At 40.2% G+C, this 14756-nt stretch overlaps 1 protein-coding gene across 2 annotated transcripts in view; it reads right to left on the reverse strand.

Moving 5' to 3' along the window:
• The window catches only part of MEIG1 (meiosis/spermiogenesis associated 1), a 29136-nt gene continuing 15019 nt past the window's right edge, over positions 640–14756 (reverse strand). For both annotated transcript variants that reach the window (XR_002336352.1, XM_021064838.1), the window contains one exon: positions 640–946. Coding sequence is in view for 1 of the 2 variants with exons in the window: in XM_021064838.1 (XP_020920497.1) it covers positions 750–946 (197 nt within the window). In the remaining variant the exon portion in view is untranslated. The remainder of the gene's footprint in view (positions 947–14756) is intronic.

Below are 14756 nucleotides of genomic sequence, written 5' to 3' on the forward strand. Positions count from 1 at the left end.
TTGAATTTTGGCTTCACCTCTCCTAATCCCCACAAATGCTTTGGCCAAGCCATGGATTTACAATTTCACTTTAAAATCACCAGCAAGTCAATGCCATTTTGCATAGTAAGTAGTTGGTGCCGCTTCCAATACCTTGCACTCAGGGCAGTGGCTACCACATGAGGTTTCTCCTTCAGTCTAAAAAGGCAACCTTGGAGTTCCTGTCGTGGCACAGTGGAAATGAATCTGACTAGGAACCATGAGGTTGCGGGTTTGATCCCTGCCCTTGCTCAGTGGGTTAACGATCCGGCGTTGCCGTGAGCTGTGGTGTAGGTGGCAGATGCGGCTTAGATCTGGCATTGCTGTGGCTGGGGTGTAGGCTGGCAGCTGTAGCTCCAATTAGACCACTAGCCTGGGAACCTCCATATGCCATGGATGTGGCCCTTAAAAAAATCAATAAATAAAAAGGCAGCCTTCAGGAAGTTTCCATTGCAGTGCAGTGGAAACAAATCCAATAAGTATCCATGAGGATTCAGGTTTGAACCCTGGCCCTGCTCAGTGGGTCAGGCATCCAGCATTGCCCTGAGCTGTGATGCAGGTCACAGATATGGCTCGGGTCCTGCTTTGCTGTGGCTGTGGCATAGGCCAGCAGCTCCGATTTGACCCCTAGCCTGGGAATTTCCATATGCCACAAAAAGCAAAAAAATAAAAATAAAATAAAAAGGAAAAGCTCCAAAGGCAGAGTATCAGAGAGCCTAGGTGGGGGAGAACTAGGTTACACAGGGGGTGACATACCTCCCTGCCCCAGCCTTGTCTCTTCTCTCCATTCCGTGAGGAGATGCTGCAGAATCACTGGTCTCAGCAACCTTTTGGCCAGTGCCAAATTCAACACCTTTTTGGGTATCAAGCCTCTGATCAGCCTTGTACATATTTGCATATTTGTTGTCTGTACTCATTGCTCTAATCTCTGTTTAAAAAAAAAAAAGGTGAAGAAATGGATTAGAAGCAACATAGCAGGTATAATCAAGGAATATGGAGCTGCCAACCTCAGGTTACGTTCAATTACCAGTAAGTGCTTCTATTAACTGAACCTGCAACTAAGATGATGAAAAATGCAACATCTCTTGCAAGTAACCTTGCAGCCAAACCAAGGAGAAAACACTCAATACCTACTAGAAAATTGGGGTAGGAGAGGATGTTTGCTTTTAAAATGTAGATGTCTTCATTTTCTAGATAGTCATAAAACTTTAAACCTTAAGGGAGAGTTAAAGAGTCTAAGGAAGACCTCATTGCTATGCTAAACTTCCAGCTCTGCAAGCTGCAAATATTCAGAAAAGAAATGGAGAATAATTACCCCCAAATCTGTCATTTATAGTGGCTGTTATCCTTTTGCTTCCTAGAAGCTCCCTGAATCACATCAAGACCCTGGATAACTCAGCTATGAACCTCACAAGTGTTCTAGGAGCCCAAGCAATCCCTCAGCCTACTGACTTCTTATAGCCCAGTGCACGCCCCTCAGGGGAACTCAAAGACTTGCTTGACTAGAGAAGAAAGTTCATTGAAGTTGGGGAATGTCTTGTGGCTCGCAGTATTTTCTGAGTAAGAGTGGCCTGGAGAAATCATGAATTCTCAGAAAAACCACTTGGATGACTCCTGAAATTTTCACTAGCTTCTTAGGCAATGATATAAAAAGCAGGGAAAGATGGATTCGTCTACCAAGAAAAATAGGAAAAGTTTGGATGTACATTTCCAGTGTTTACAACCGAAGGCTGTTATTGAGGGCTACAAAACTTTAGTAAAATTAGGCTAACTTTGGTGTTGCCATTGTGGCTCAGTGGTAATGGTCCTGAGTAGTATCCATGAGGATGTGGGTTTGATCCCTAGCCCCACTCCATGGATTAATGATCTGGTGTTGCTGTGAGTTGCATTGTACGTGCCGTGAGCTGCAGTGTAGCTGCTGTGAGCTTGGCTCGGATCCTGTGTTGCTGTGGCTGTGGTGTAGGCTGGCAGCTGCAGCTCTGATTTAACCCCTAGCCTGGGGTTAAACTTCCATATATGCAGACGCAGCCCTGAAAAGCAAAAAACAAAACAAAAACAAACAAAAAAACTGGATGAGGGGGAAAGTGAGACTGAACGATTTTCTTGGAAGGAACAGAAGTTGGACTAATGGAAAACTAAAAGAAAGTAATAATCTCTTCAAGTGCCAAAAGAAACCTGCCAAACTGGAATTGTCAAACAACTCTTTTTTTTTTTTGGCTACTTTTTTTTGGGGGGGGGCCCCACTGGCGGCATATGGAGGTTCCCAGGCTTGGGGTCCAATCGGAGCTGCAGCTGCTGGCCTACACCACAGCCACAGCAACGCAGGATCTGAGCTGCATCTGCAACCTACACCACAGCTCACGGCAACGCCAGATCCTTAACTCACTGAGCAAGACCAGGTATCAAACCTGCAACCTCATGGTTCCTAGTCGGATTTGTTTCCACTGCACCACGATGGGAGCTCCTCAAACAACTCTTAAGCAGGAAAAACAGAAGAATCAGACTTGAGAGAGATCAAGATAGTGGAGTAAGAGGATGTAAAGCTCACCCCCACCCCCCGCCCCAAGACCACATCAAAAACACTTCTAGATGTGGAACAGTTCTCACTGGAAACTAGCAGAAGGACTCCTATACAACCGAAGCTGTAAGAAAGATACATCATTGAGTGGGACAGAAAGAAAAGTATAGGGTTGGGGCCTGTGGCCCTTGAAGGGGACTCAGAAGAAAAGGGAGCTTGGACTCCCCATAAGATTGCCCTGGGGAGTAAGCAGATTGGGCCATAGACTGAGCATTCCAGGCCTCAGGTCTGGAAGAGACAAGGTACCTTGGCTGGCTGAGAACTGCTGGTACAGACAGAGAGGCTGGAGAAGCCTGGGCTCCACTCGTGAAGAGTGTATGGGTTCTGGTTGATGCCTAAGCAGGTTGGAGAGAGGTCTACCCTAGCAGCTGCTGTGTTTCCTATGACCACCTGGCTGTGCTCCCCAGCCTAAACAGAGCAGATGCCCAGCCTCACCCACTCTACACCACAACATCAGATCAGCCACGGCTGGAGAAAAGATGTGACCATGGGCTGTATCTCAGTGCAACTGCGGACACGTATGGAGGCAGAAAATTGGATCTCTGTGTACACAGGAACTCCACTTTCTTCAGCACGCCTCTTTTTTGCAGCAAAGGAAAAACACACCTTAAAAGGAACACAGCCAGCTTAATCCTGACCTTATGGCTTCTGTTCCAGCAACATGGTAGCAGACTCTACCCCTGATAGGGTGATAATGGCAACTGAGCATAAGGAAACATCACCTGATAGGCCTGAAGGCTGTAGTTCCTCCATCTCCAGCCATACCACCTACCAAAGTGAACACTGCCAGCACTTCCTGAGAAAAGACATGATAGATGTCCTTCTAAAGTCTAGCTTCCTCACCAAAGGCAGCGAGCACATGCAATCTGCATGGGGAAAACGCTCACATAAGAAACATCCCCCCGCCCCCACCACACACACCAAGAGATCACTGTTGGTAACTGTTTCACCTAAATTCACAGAGGTGGAGAGAGTTAAGCAAATTTAAAAGGAGAGGACGGGGAGTTCCTGTTGTGGCGCAGTGGTTAACGAATCCGACTAGGAGCCATGAGATTGTGGGTTCGATCCCTGGCCTTGCTCAGTGGGTTAAGGATCCGGCGTTGCCCTGAGCTGTGGCATAGGCCACAGACACGGCTAGGATCCTGCGCTGCGTAGCTCTGGCATAGGCTGGCAGCTACAGCTCCGATTGGACCCCTAGCCTGGGAACGTCCATATGCCGCAGGAGCGGCCCAAGAAATGGCAAAAAGACAAAATAAATAAATAAATGAATAAATAAAAGGAGAGGACCTCAGTTGCAAGAGGAAGATAAAACCCTGCAAAAATTAAATAAAGACACGAATAATTTACCATATGAAGAATTTGAAACACCAGTTTAAAAAAAAATTAACTGAATTAGAGACAAAAATTGACTCTATTGATTACCAGAAACCACACTATCAGTACAGCAGAAAGACAAATGGGGAAAAAAAGCAATATATAAGATCTCTGGGATAACATTAAATGTGACGACATTTGCATTGTAAGTTCCCCAGAAGAAGAAGGAAAAAGGAGATTGAAAATGTATTTGAAGAGATTATGTCTGAAAATTTTCCAAACTCGAAGAAGGAAACTGATATCCAGGTATAGGAAGTACAGAAGGTCCCAAACAAGATGAACCCAGGAGGACCAACACCAAAGATAAGATCATTAAAATGGCAAAGGTTAAAATGAGAATTCTAAAGGTATTAAAAAACAAAAGAGTATTTACATGGGATTTATCTGTAGAAGCTTTGTAGGCCAGAAGGGAGTGGCATGATACATTCAAGTGCTGAAAAAGGGAAAAACCTTCAACCTAGGATGCTCTTGCAGTAAGATTATCATTTAGAATAGAAGGAAACATAAATAACTTCTTAGTTGAGCAAAAAATAAAAGAATTCATCAATACTACACCTACCCTAAAATAAATGTTGAAAGGTCTTCTCTAAATGGAAAAGAAATTAAGAATCTATATGAAAGGGAAAAATCCACTAGGAAAGGCAGATATAGAGCATGGATTGAAGATTACTTAAATAAGAGAGTATGAAGATTAAAAGACAGAAATTTTAAAAGCAGGAAGTTCCCATTGTGGCTCAGTGGTAACAGTCCTCACTTGTAGCCATGAGGATGCAGGTTTGATCCCTGGCCTCCCTCAGTGGGTTAAGGATCCAGCATTGCTCTGAGCTGTGGTGTAGGTTGCAGGCATGCCTTGGATCCCACATTGCTGTGGCTGTGGCATAGGCTGGCAGCTGCAGCTCTGATTTGAGCCCTAGCCTGGGAACTTCCACATGCTGCAGGCGTGCCACTAAAAAAAAAAAAAAAAAAAAAAAAAAAAAGGCAGCTATAACTACAGTAAAGTTAAGGGATAAGCATGAAGATGTAAAATATGACATCAAAAACATAAAAGGGAAGGGAGAAAAAATGTAGATCTTTTACAATGTGTTAAAGCTTAAGTTTCTACGAGTTTAAAATGAGTAGATACAATTATGGGTCAACATGTATGAACCCTAAGATAACCACAAATCAAAAACCTAAAATATATACACAAAACAAACAAAAAGAACCCCAGCATACTACTAAAGAAAATCATCAAACCACATGGTAGAAACAAAAAGGAAAAGAAATGAACAGAGAGGAACTACAAAACAACAGAAAAATAAGTAATAAAATGGCAATAAGTATATCCCTATCAAGAATTACACACTCCAATCAAAACACATAGGGTAGCTGATTATATGGAAAAAACCCTTCAATATGCTGCCTATAAGAGGCTCATTTCAGGGCTAAAGACTTGCAGACTGAAAGTAAGAAGAAGATATTTCATGTAAATGGAAGTGACAAGAAGACGAGGTAACAATACTCATATCAGGTAAAACAGACTTTAAAACAAAATCTATAACAAAAGACAAAGGCATTACATAATGGTAAAGGAATCAATATGAGAAGAGAATATTACATTCATTTACATATACATGCCCAATGCAGGAGCACCTAAATATATAAAGCAAATACTAATAGACATAAAGGGAGAAATGAACAATAATACAATAATAGTAGGGGACCTTAATACCCTCTGACATCAATACCCAGATCTTCCACACAGAAAGTCAATGTGGCAACAGTAGTCTTAAATGACACAATAGACCAGTTGGACTTAATAGATGTCTACAGGAAATTATATCCCAAAGCAGCATAAAATATATTCTTTCCAAGTGCACATGGAAAGTTCTCCAGGATAAATCACATACTAGGCCACAAAATAAGCCTCAACAAATTTAAGAGGATAAAATTATATCAAGCATTTTTTTCCAACCACATAGTACAAAACTAGAAATCAACTACAAAAGAAAAATGAGAAAAGAACAAACACATGGAGACTAAACAACATGCTACTGAAGAACCAATGGTCAATGAGGAAATAAGAAAATGTCTTAAGGTAAATGAAAATGGAAACACAGTGTTCCAAAATTTATGGGATGCAGCAAAAGCAGTTCTAAGAGGGGAGTTTATAGTGATAGAGGCATTCCTCAAGAAGCAAGAAAAATTTCAAGTAAACAACAACCTACAACCTTAAAAGTATTAGGAAAAGAAGAACAAAGCCCAAAGTCAGCAGAGAGGAGGAAATAATAGAGATCAGAGAGAAAAATAAATAGAGATTTTAAAATAGAAAAGATCAATGAAACAAAGAACTGTTTTTTGGTTTTTTTTAAAGACAAAGTTGATAAAACTTTAGCCAGGCTCACCAAGAAGAAAAGAGAGAGGACCTAAATCAATAAAATAATGAACAAAAGAGGATAAATAACAATCAATACCACATGTACACAAAAAATTATAAGAGAATACTGTGAATACTATGAATATGCCAACAAATTGTATAACCTAGAAGAAATGGACAAATTTCTGGAAACATGCAACATGTCAAGACTGATAAAAAATAAACAATTTGAACAGACCAAGCATTAGAAGTGAAATTGAATTTGTAATTTAAAACACTTCTAGCAAACAAAAGTTCAGACCCGACAACTTCACAAGGGAATTCAACCAAACTTATAAAGAAGAACTCCTTCTAGAACTATTTCAAAAAACTGAAGAGGAGGTGATTCTCCCAAATTCATCTGATGAGTCCCTCATTACTCTGATACCAAAGCCAGATGAAGACACTACAAATAAGAAAATTATAATAGGCTAATATCATTGCTGGATGTAGATGCAGAAATCCTCAACAAAGTATTAGCCAACTGAATCCAACAATATATTAAAAAGATCACACACCATGATCAAGTTGAATTAATTCCAGCATAACAAGGATGGCTCAACATTCCCAAATAAATCAATATGATATACCATATTAACAAAAGGAAGGATAAAAAGCACATGAGCCTCACAATAGATGCAGAAAAAGCATTTGATAAAATTCAACATCCATTTATGATAAAAACTCTCATCAAAGTGGGTATAGAGGGAAGATATCTCAACATAATAAAGACAATTTACAAAAAACCCACAGTCAATACATACTCAATGGTAAAAAGCTGAAAACTTTCACACTAAATTCAGGAACAAGACAGATGCTCCTTCTTGCCACTTCTGTTTAATATAGTATTGAGAGTCTTAAGCCACAGCAATCAAACCAAAAAAAAAAAAAAAAAGAAAGAAAAAAGAAAAAGTATTTAAATTGGAAGAGAAGAGGTAAAACTGTCATTATTTGTAGATGACATGATACTTTATGTAGAAAACCCTAAAGTGGAGTTCCATTGAGGCTGAGAGTGTTAAGGACCTGATGTTGTCTCTGTGAAGATGCAGGTTTGGCCCCTGGTCTCTCTCAGTGGGTTAAAGACATGAAGTTGCTATAAGCTGAGGTCACAAATGTGGCTTGGATCATGTGTGGCTGTGGCATAGGCCCCAGCTGTAGCTCTGATTCAGCCCTTGGGCAGGAACTTCCATATGCCACAAGCATGTCCATAAAAAGAAAAAAGAAAACCCTAAAGTCTTCACCCCAAAATTATTAGAACTAATAAATGAATTCAGCAAGATTGCAGGGTATAAGATTAATACGCAGAACTCTGTTACACTAATAATGAAATATCAGAAAGATATTTAAAATAATCCCACTTAAAATCACATAAAAAAATACCTAGGAGTGAAATTAACCAAAGAGTGAAAGAACTATACTCTGAAAACTATAAAACATTGATGAAAGAAACTGAAAATGATACAAAGAAATAGAAAAATGTCCCATGCTCTTGGTCTAGAAGAATTAAAATGCTCAAACTACCCAAAGCAGTCTACAGATTTAATCCAATCCCTATCAAAATACCTATGACATTTTACACAGAACTAGAACAAATAATCCTAAAATTCATACGGGATCACAAAAGAGTTTGAATTGCCAAAGTAATCTTGAGAGAAAGGAACAAAGTTGGAGGCATCACCCCCCAACCCCAGACTTTAGACTGTACTGCAAAGCTGCAGTAATCAAAACAGCATGCTATTGACATAAAAATAGACACACAGATCAATGGAACAGAATAAAGAGCCCATAAATAAATTCATACAGCTATGTCAATCAATCTACAACAAAATAGGCAAGAATATACAATGGAGAAAAGACAGTTTCTTCAATAAGTGGGGTTGAGAAAACTGGATAGGTACAATCAATAAAAATCAGTAAGACAATGAGATCAGAACAGTCCCTCACACCACATCCAAAAATAAATTCAAAATGGTTTAAAGACCTAAGATCTGACCAAAAATCCTAAAAGGCAACTCAAGTGGAACACTCTGACATAAATCACAGCAATAATTTTTGGATCTGTTTCCTAAGGCCAAATAAATAAAAGCAAAAACAAACACATGAGATCTAATTAAAATCTTTTGCACAGCGGAAGAAACCACTGACAAAATGAAAAGACAGTCTATGGAATGGGAGAAAATATTTGCAGATGATGTGACTGATGAGGGGTTAATATCCAAAGTATATAAACAGCTTATACAACTCAGAGGTAAAACAAACAACCCAATTTAAAAAATGGACAGAAGATCTGAATAGATATTTCCAAAGAAGACATATAGTGGAGTTTCCTTTTAGTGCAGCAGGTTAAGGATCTGGCATTGTCACTGCAGCAGTCGTGTGAGCTACTGTGGTGCAGGTTTGATCCCTGGCCCACAAACTTCCATATGCTGTAGGTGTGGGAAAAAAAAAAAAAAAAAAGACGAACAGATAGTTAACAGGCATATGGAAAGATGCTTAACATTACTAATTATTAGAAAAATGCAAATCAAAACAACAAGATATCACCTCATACTTGTCAGAATGGCCATCATCAAAAAATCTGCAAGGGAGTTCCTATTGTGGCTCAAAGGGTTGAAAACCCAGCTAGAGTCCATGAGCATGTGGATTTGATCCCTGGCCTCGCTCAGTGGGTTAAAGTATCTTGCATTGCTGCAGACTGCGGTGTAGGTCACAGACGTGGCTCGGATGTGGTGTGGCTGTGGCTATGGCTGTGGCATAGGCCAGCGGCTACAGCTCTGATTTGACCCTGGCCTGGGAACTTCCATGTGCTGCAGGTGTGGCTAAAAAAAAAAGCAAAAAAAAAAAAAAAAAAAAAAAAGCAAAAGAAATGGGTGAGGACAGAGGCCTGGGATTCACTGGTTGGTATTTATTGGTATTTATTTATTAAATTATAGTTGATTTACAATGTCATGCCAATTTCTGCTACAAAGCAAAATGTACAGTCATATATATATACATTCCCTTTTTTATATTATCTTCAATTCATTGCTATTTATTTATTTATTTATTTATTTATTTATGTATTATGGCTGCACCTGCAGCATATGGAGGTTCCCAGGCTAGAGACTGAATTGGAGTTGCAGCTGCCGGCCTATGCTACAGCCACACCAGATCCAAGCCATAGCAGTGACCTATGCTGCAATTTGCAGCAACGCCAGATCCTTAACCCACTGAGTGAGGCCTGGCGTTGGACCCACATCTTCATGGATACTAGTCAGATTCTTAACCTGCTGAACCACAACAGGAACTCCTCACTTCATAATTATTATGGGGATCTGACACCCCAGGAAATAGCTGTAACCATAGCTAAGCACAAAGACAGGGATGTGACTTAAATGTACAGTTCATCAGCTTCTGGACCACGGCCTCTTGTGTTGTCTCTGGGTGGTGTGGGTTTGATGCCCAGCCTGGCACAGTGGGTTAAGGATCCAGCATTGCCGCAGCTGTCACATAGGTCACTGCCGTGGCTCAAATTTGGGCCCCGGCCTGGGAACTTCCGTATGCTGCAGGGGCTGCTGAAAAAGGGGGGAAAATAAAAGTGTGGTGTCTGCCATCTCCTCCTCAAAGATTCCTTGCTTGGCTCATGTAAAAATGTCTCCACCTCTTTCTCTATTAGCCAGGCTTCCTTGAGTTAGGAAAGTTCTGTAGACTCTTTGGGGCCATGGGTAACTATCCGTCTGCAATTGGCTTAACTAATGGGGGGGTCGAGGTTGGGCATCATAGTTGGGTTCATAACCCTCTGAGCCACAGTGGGAACTTTCCATTTACCAGTATTTAAAGGATATGATAAAGAATACAGGAGAACAGCCAGATGAAAAGATACATGAGTTGAGGTCTGGGGAAGACCCCCAGCTCAGGAGCTTCTGTTTCTTGGGAGTGGAGGTACATCAACCTCTCAGTAAGTATGTATTTGCCTCCCATCCCTGGAAGTTCTCCAAACCCTCTACTCTTGGGATTTTCTGGAAGCTTCCTCACATAGGCATGATGGATCACTAGCTCATTTCCAGCTCCTTTCCCATCTCTGGAGGAGTTGGAAGGAGGGCTGAAAATTCCAAGCAGTCTTTCAAGAGACTAGCCCCCATCCAAGAACCCCCCCAGGAACCCATGTCAATTGGACAAAAGGTGATTCCAGTCCTTTTATCACTTAGGAATTTACAAGGATTTTAGGAGCTCTGTGTCAGGGATGGGGTCAGAGGTAAATATTAGAACAAGACATGCTTTGGTGGGGGGTGGTCTCACACTTAGGAAGTTGCAAGGGTTTCAGGAACTCTGTGTAGCAATTGAGGACAGAGACACATATATATGAGATACACACACACACACACACATATATATATATATATTTTTTTTTCCTAGCATCTCACATCCAGAGATCTGGGTGGGGTGGGGCCCAGGGATCAGTATCATTTTAAAACTTCCTTGTGATAGTCCATTGTGCAACCAGGCTTGAGAACCCCCGAACGTGGAGGGATCCATGGGTAGTGAGTAATTTGCAGCTTTTGGCAAGCATCACCAAGTGCAGTTGAGTGGTAGAAACAAGATGAGTTTCTGATGCCCAGGAGAGAGGGGTCCTGGATCAGGGTTCATTCACCCTGCAGACACTGGACCAAATCTGGACAGCCTGGCCCTCTTGCAGCTTCATTTGGCAGTCTGAAACTGGCAACTCTGTGCTGCAGTGTTAGAACAGCTGTTCCTGAAGCTGAGCCCCGGTGCCTAGCGTGGAACAGCACTGGTGCTGTCTTGGCTGGGAGGCTCTTGCCATCATTGTAAGCAGCCCTTTTGCCCCTTTCCTGTCTATCCACTTCTGTTTTCCTCAAACCCGAATTATAGAAATGAGAAATAACATTTAACCTACCTCCTAACTTCTGCTCTACTGAATGTACGCAATGCCTTGTCTAACCTGTTGATTTCTTTCCTGGATTAGAAGGCATAAGAGTGAAGAATTAAGTGATTAAAGAATGATGTACTCTTTACCCCTAGGCTCCCCTTAGTTAATGTGCAGGCAGATGGTGCACATGCAGGAGGCCAGTGTAAAGTGGTACTTTATAGTAGTTTTGATTTGCACTTCTCTAACAATTAATGATGTTGAACATCTTTTCATGTGCTTTTTGCTATCTGTATGTCTTCTTTGGAGAATTGTCTGTTTAGATCTTCTGCCCATTTTTGATGGGTGGGGTTGTTTATTTTTTTGGTGTTGAGCTGCAGGAGGTGTTTATAAATTTTGGAGATTAATCCCTTGTCAGTTGCTTCATTTGCAAATATTTCCTCTCATTCTGTGGGTAGTCTTTTTGTTTTGTTTAGGATTTCCTTTGCTGTGCAGAAACTTTTAAGTTTAATTAGGTCCCACTTGTTTATTTTTGTTTTTCTTGTCATTACTCTAGGAGGTAGATCTGAGATGATATTGTTGGTTTATGTTGGACAGTGTTTGGCCTATGTTTTCCTCTAAGAGTTTTATAGTATCCAGTCTTACATCTTTAGGTCTTTAATCCATTTTGAATTTATTTTTGTGTATGGTGTTAGGAAGTGTTCTAATTTCATTCTTCTACATGTGGCTGTCCAGTTTTCCAAGCACCACTTATTAAAGGGGCTGTCTTTTCTCCATTGTATACTCTTGCCTCCCTTGTCATAGATTAGTTGACTGTAGGTGCGTGAGTTTAATTCTGGGCTCTCTATCCTGTTCCACTGATCTATATTTCTTGTTTTGTGCCAGTATCATGTGGTTTTTGATGACGGTAGCTTTGTAGTACAGTCAGAAGTCAGAAAGCCTGATTCCACCAGCTCCATTTTTCTTTCTAGGGATGGCTTCGGCTATTCTGGGCCTTTTGTGCTTTCGAACAAATTTTGAGGTGTTTTGTCCAGTTCTGTGAAAAGTGTCCTTGGTACTTTGATATGGATTGCATTGAAACTGTAGATTGCTTTGTGTCGTATAGTCATGTTGATAATATTGATTCTTCCAATCCAAGAGCATGGTATGTATTTCCATCTGTTTGTGTCAATTTTTATTTCTTTCATCAGCATCTTATAGTTTTCAGAATACAGGTCTTTTGTCTCTTTAGGTACATTTATTCTTAAGTATTTTATTCTCTTTGATGCAATGATAAATGGGACTGTTTCCCTAATTTCTCTTTCTGATCTTTCATTGTTGGTATATAGAAGTACAGTCGATTTCTGTGTATTAATTTTGTATCCTGCAACTTTGCCAAATTCATTGATGAGCTCTAACAGTTTTCTGGTAGCATCTTTAAGATTTTCTAGATAGAGTATCATGTCATCTGAAAACAGTGATAGTTTTACTTTTCCCTTCCAATTTGGATTCCTTTTACTTCTTTCTCTTCTCTAATTGCCATGGCTAGGAGTACCAAAACTATGTTGAGGAGTAGTGGTGAGAGCAGACATCCTTATCTTGTTCCTGACCTCAGTGGGAATTCTTTCAGCTTTTCAGCATTGAGAATGATGTTTGCTGTGGGCTTGTCCTATGTGGCCTTTATCAAGTTGAGGTATATTCCTTCTACACCCACTTTTTAGAGCATCTGGATCAGAAATGGGTGTTGGATTTTGTCAAAAGTTTTTGCTGCATCTATTGAGAGGATCATGTGGTTTTTATACTTTGGTTTGTTAATGTGGTATATTACATTGATTGATTTGCAGATATTGAAAAATCCTTGCATCCCTGGGACAAATCCCACTTGACTATGGTGTACAATCCTTTTAGTTTATTGTTGGATTCAGTTTGCTAGTATTTTGTTGAGGATTTTTGCATCTATTTTCATCAGTGGTACTGGCCTGTAATTTTCTTTTTTGTGGTATCTTTGTCTGGTTTTGGTATCAGGGCAATAATGGCCTCATAGAATGCCTTTTGGAGTGTTCCTTAATCTGCAGTTTTGGAATAGTTTCAGAAGGGTAGATAATAGCTCTTCACCAAATGTTTGGTAGAATTGGCCTGTAAAGCCATTTTGTCCTAGACTTTTGTTTGTTGCATGGGTTTTTTTTGTTGTTGTTTTTTTGTTTGTTTGTTTGTTTTTAGGGTCACACCTGAGCCTTATGGAAGTTCCCAGGTTAGGGATTGAATCAAGAGCTAGAGCTGCTGGCCTACACCACAGCCACAGTAATGCAGGATCCAAGCCACATCTATGACCTACACTACAGCTCACTGCAAAGCTAGATCCTTAACCCACTGAGTGAGGCCAGGGATAGAACCTGCATCCTCATGGATCCTAGCCAGGTTCGTTAACTGCTGAGCCACAAAGAGAACTCCTATTGGAAGTTTTCTAATCACAGTTTCAAATTCAGTATTTGTTTTTGGTCCTTTCACGTTTTCTGTTCAGTCTTGGAAAATTGTACTAAGAATTTCTCCATTTTTTCTAGGTTTTCCATTTTATCAGCATATAGTTGCATTTGGTAGTCTCTTAGGATCCTTTTGCTTCTGTTGTGTCTTTTGTAACTTCTCCTTTTTCATTTCTAATTTTATTGATTTGAGTCCTCTCTCTTTTCTTGATAGGTCTGGCTAAGCGTTTATCAATCTTGTTGATCTTTTCAAAGAACCAGCTTTTCGTTTCATTGATCTTTTCTGTGGTTTTCTTTGTTTCTATTGCATTGATTTCTGCTCTGGTCTTTATGATTTCTTTCCTTCTGCTAACTTAGGTCTTGTCTGTTCTTCTCTCTCTAGCTGCTTTAGATGTAAAGTTAGGTTGTTTATTTCAGCTTTTTCTTGTTTCCTGAGGTGGGCTTGTATTGCTATGAACTTCCCTCTCAGAACTGCTTTTGCTGCATCCCTAGGTTTTGGATTGTTGTGTCTTTGTTGTTATTTGCCTCTAGGTATTTTCTAATTCCCTTTTTGATTTCTCCAGTGATCCAGTGGTTGTTTAGTAGCATGTTGTTTAGTCTCCATGTGTTTGTGTTTTTTGCAGTTTTTTCCTTGTGGTTGATTTCCAGTCGGAAAAGAGGCTTGATAGGATTTCAATTTTCTTAAAGTTACCAAGGCTTGATTTGTGGCCCATGATGTGATGAATCCTAGAGAATGTTCTGTGTGCACTTGAGAAAAACATGTGTTCTGCTGCTTTTGGATGGAATGTCCTATAAATATCTATTAGGTCCATCTGGTCTAATGCTTCATTTAGAGCCTGTGTTTCCTTGTTGATTTTCTGTCTGGATGATCTGTCTGTTACTGTAAGTGGGGTGTTAAAGTCCCCCACTATTACTGTGTTATGGTCAGTTTTTCCTTTTAAGGTTGTTAGCAGTTGCCTTATATATTCAGGTGATCCTATGTTGGGTGTGTATATATTTAGAATTGTTCTGTCTTCTTGGATTGATCCTTTGATCATTATGTAATGCCCTTCTTTGTCTCTTACAACA

Source organism: Sus scrofa, chromosome 10 (genome assembly GCF_000003025.6).
Source record: "Sus scrofa isolate TJ Tabasco breed Duroc chromosome 10, Sscrofa11.1, whole genome shotgun sequence".
Classification (NCBI taxonomy): Eukaryota; Metazoa; Chordata; class Mammalia; order Artiodactyla; family Suidae; genus Sus; species Sus scrofa.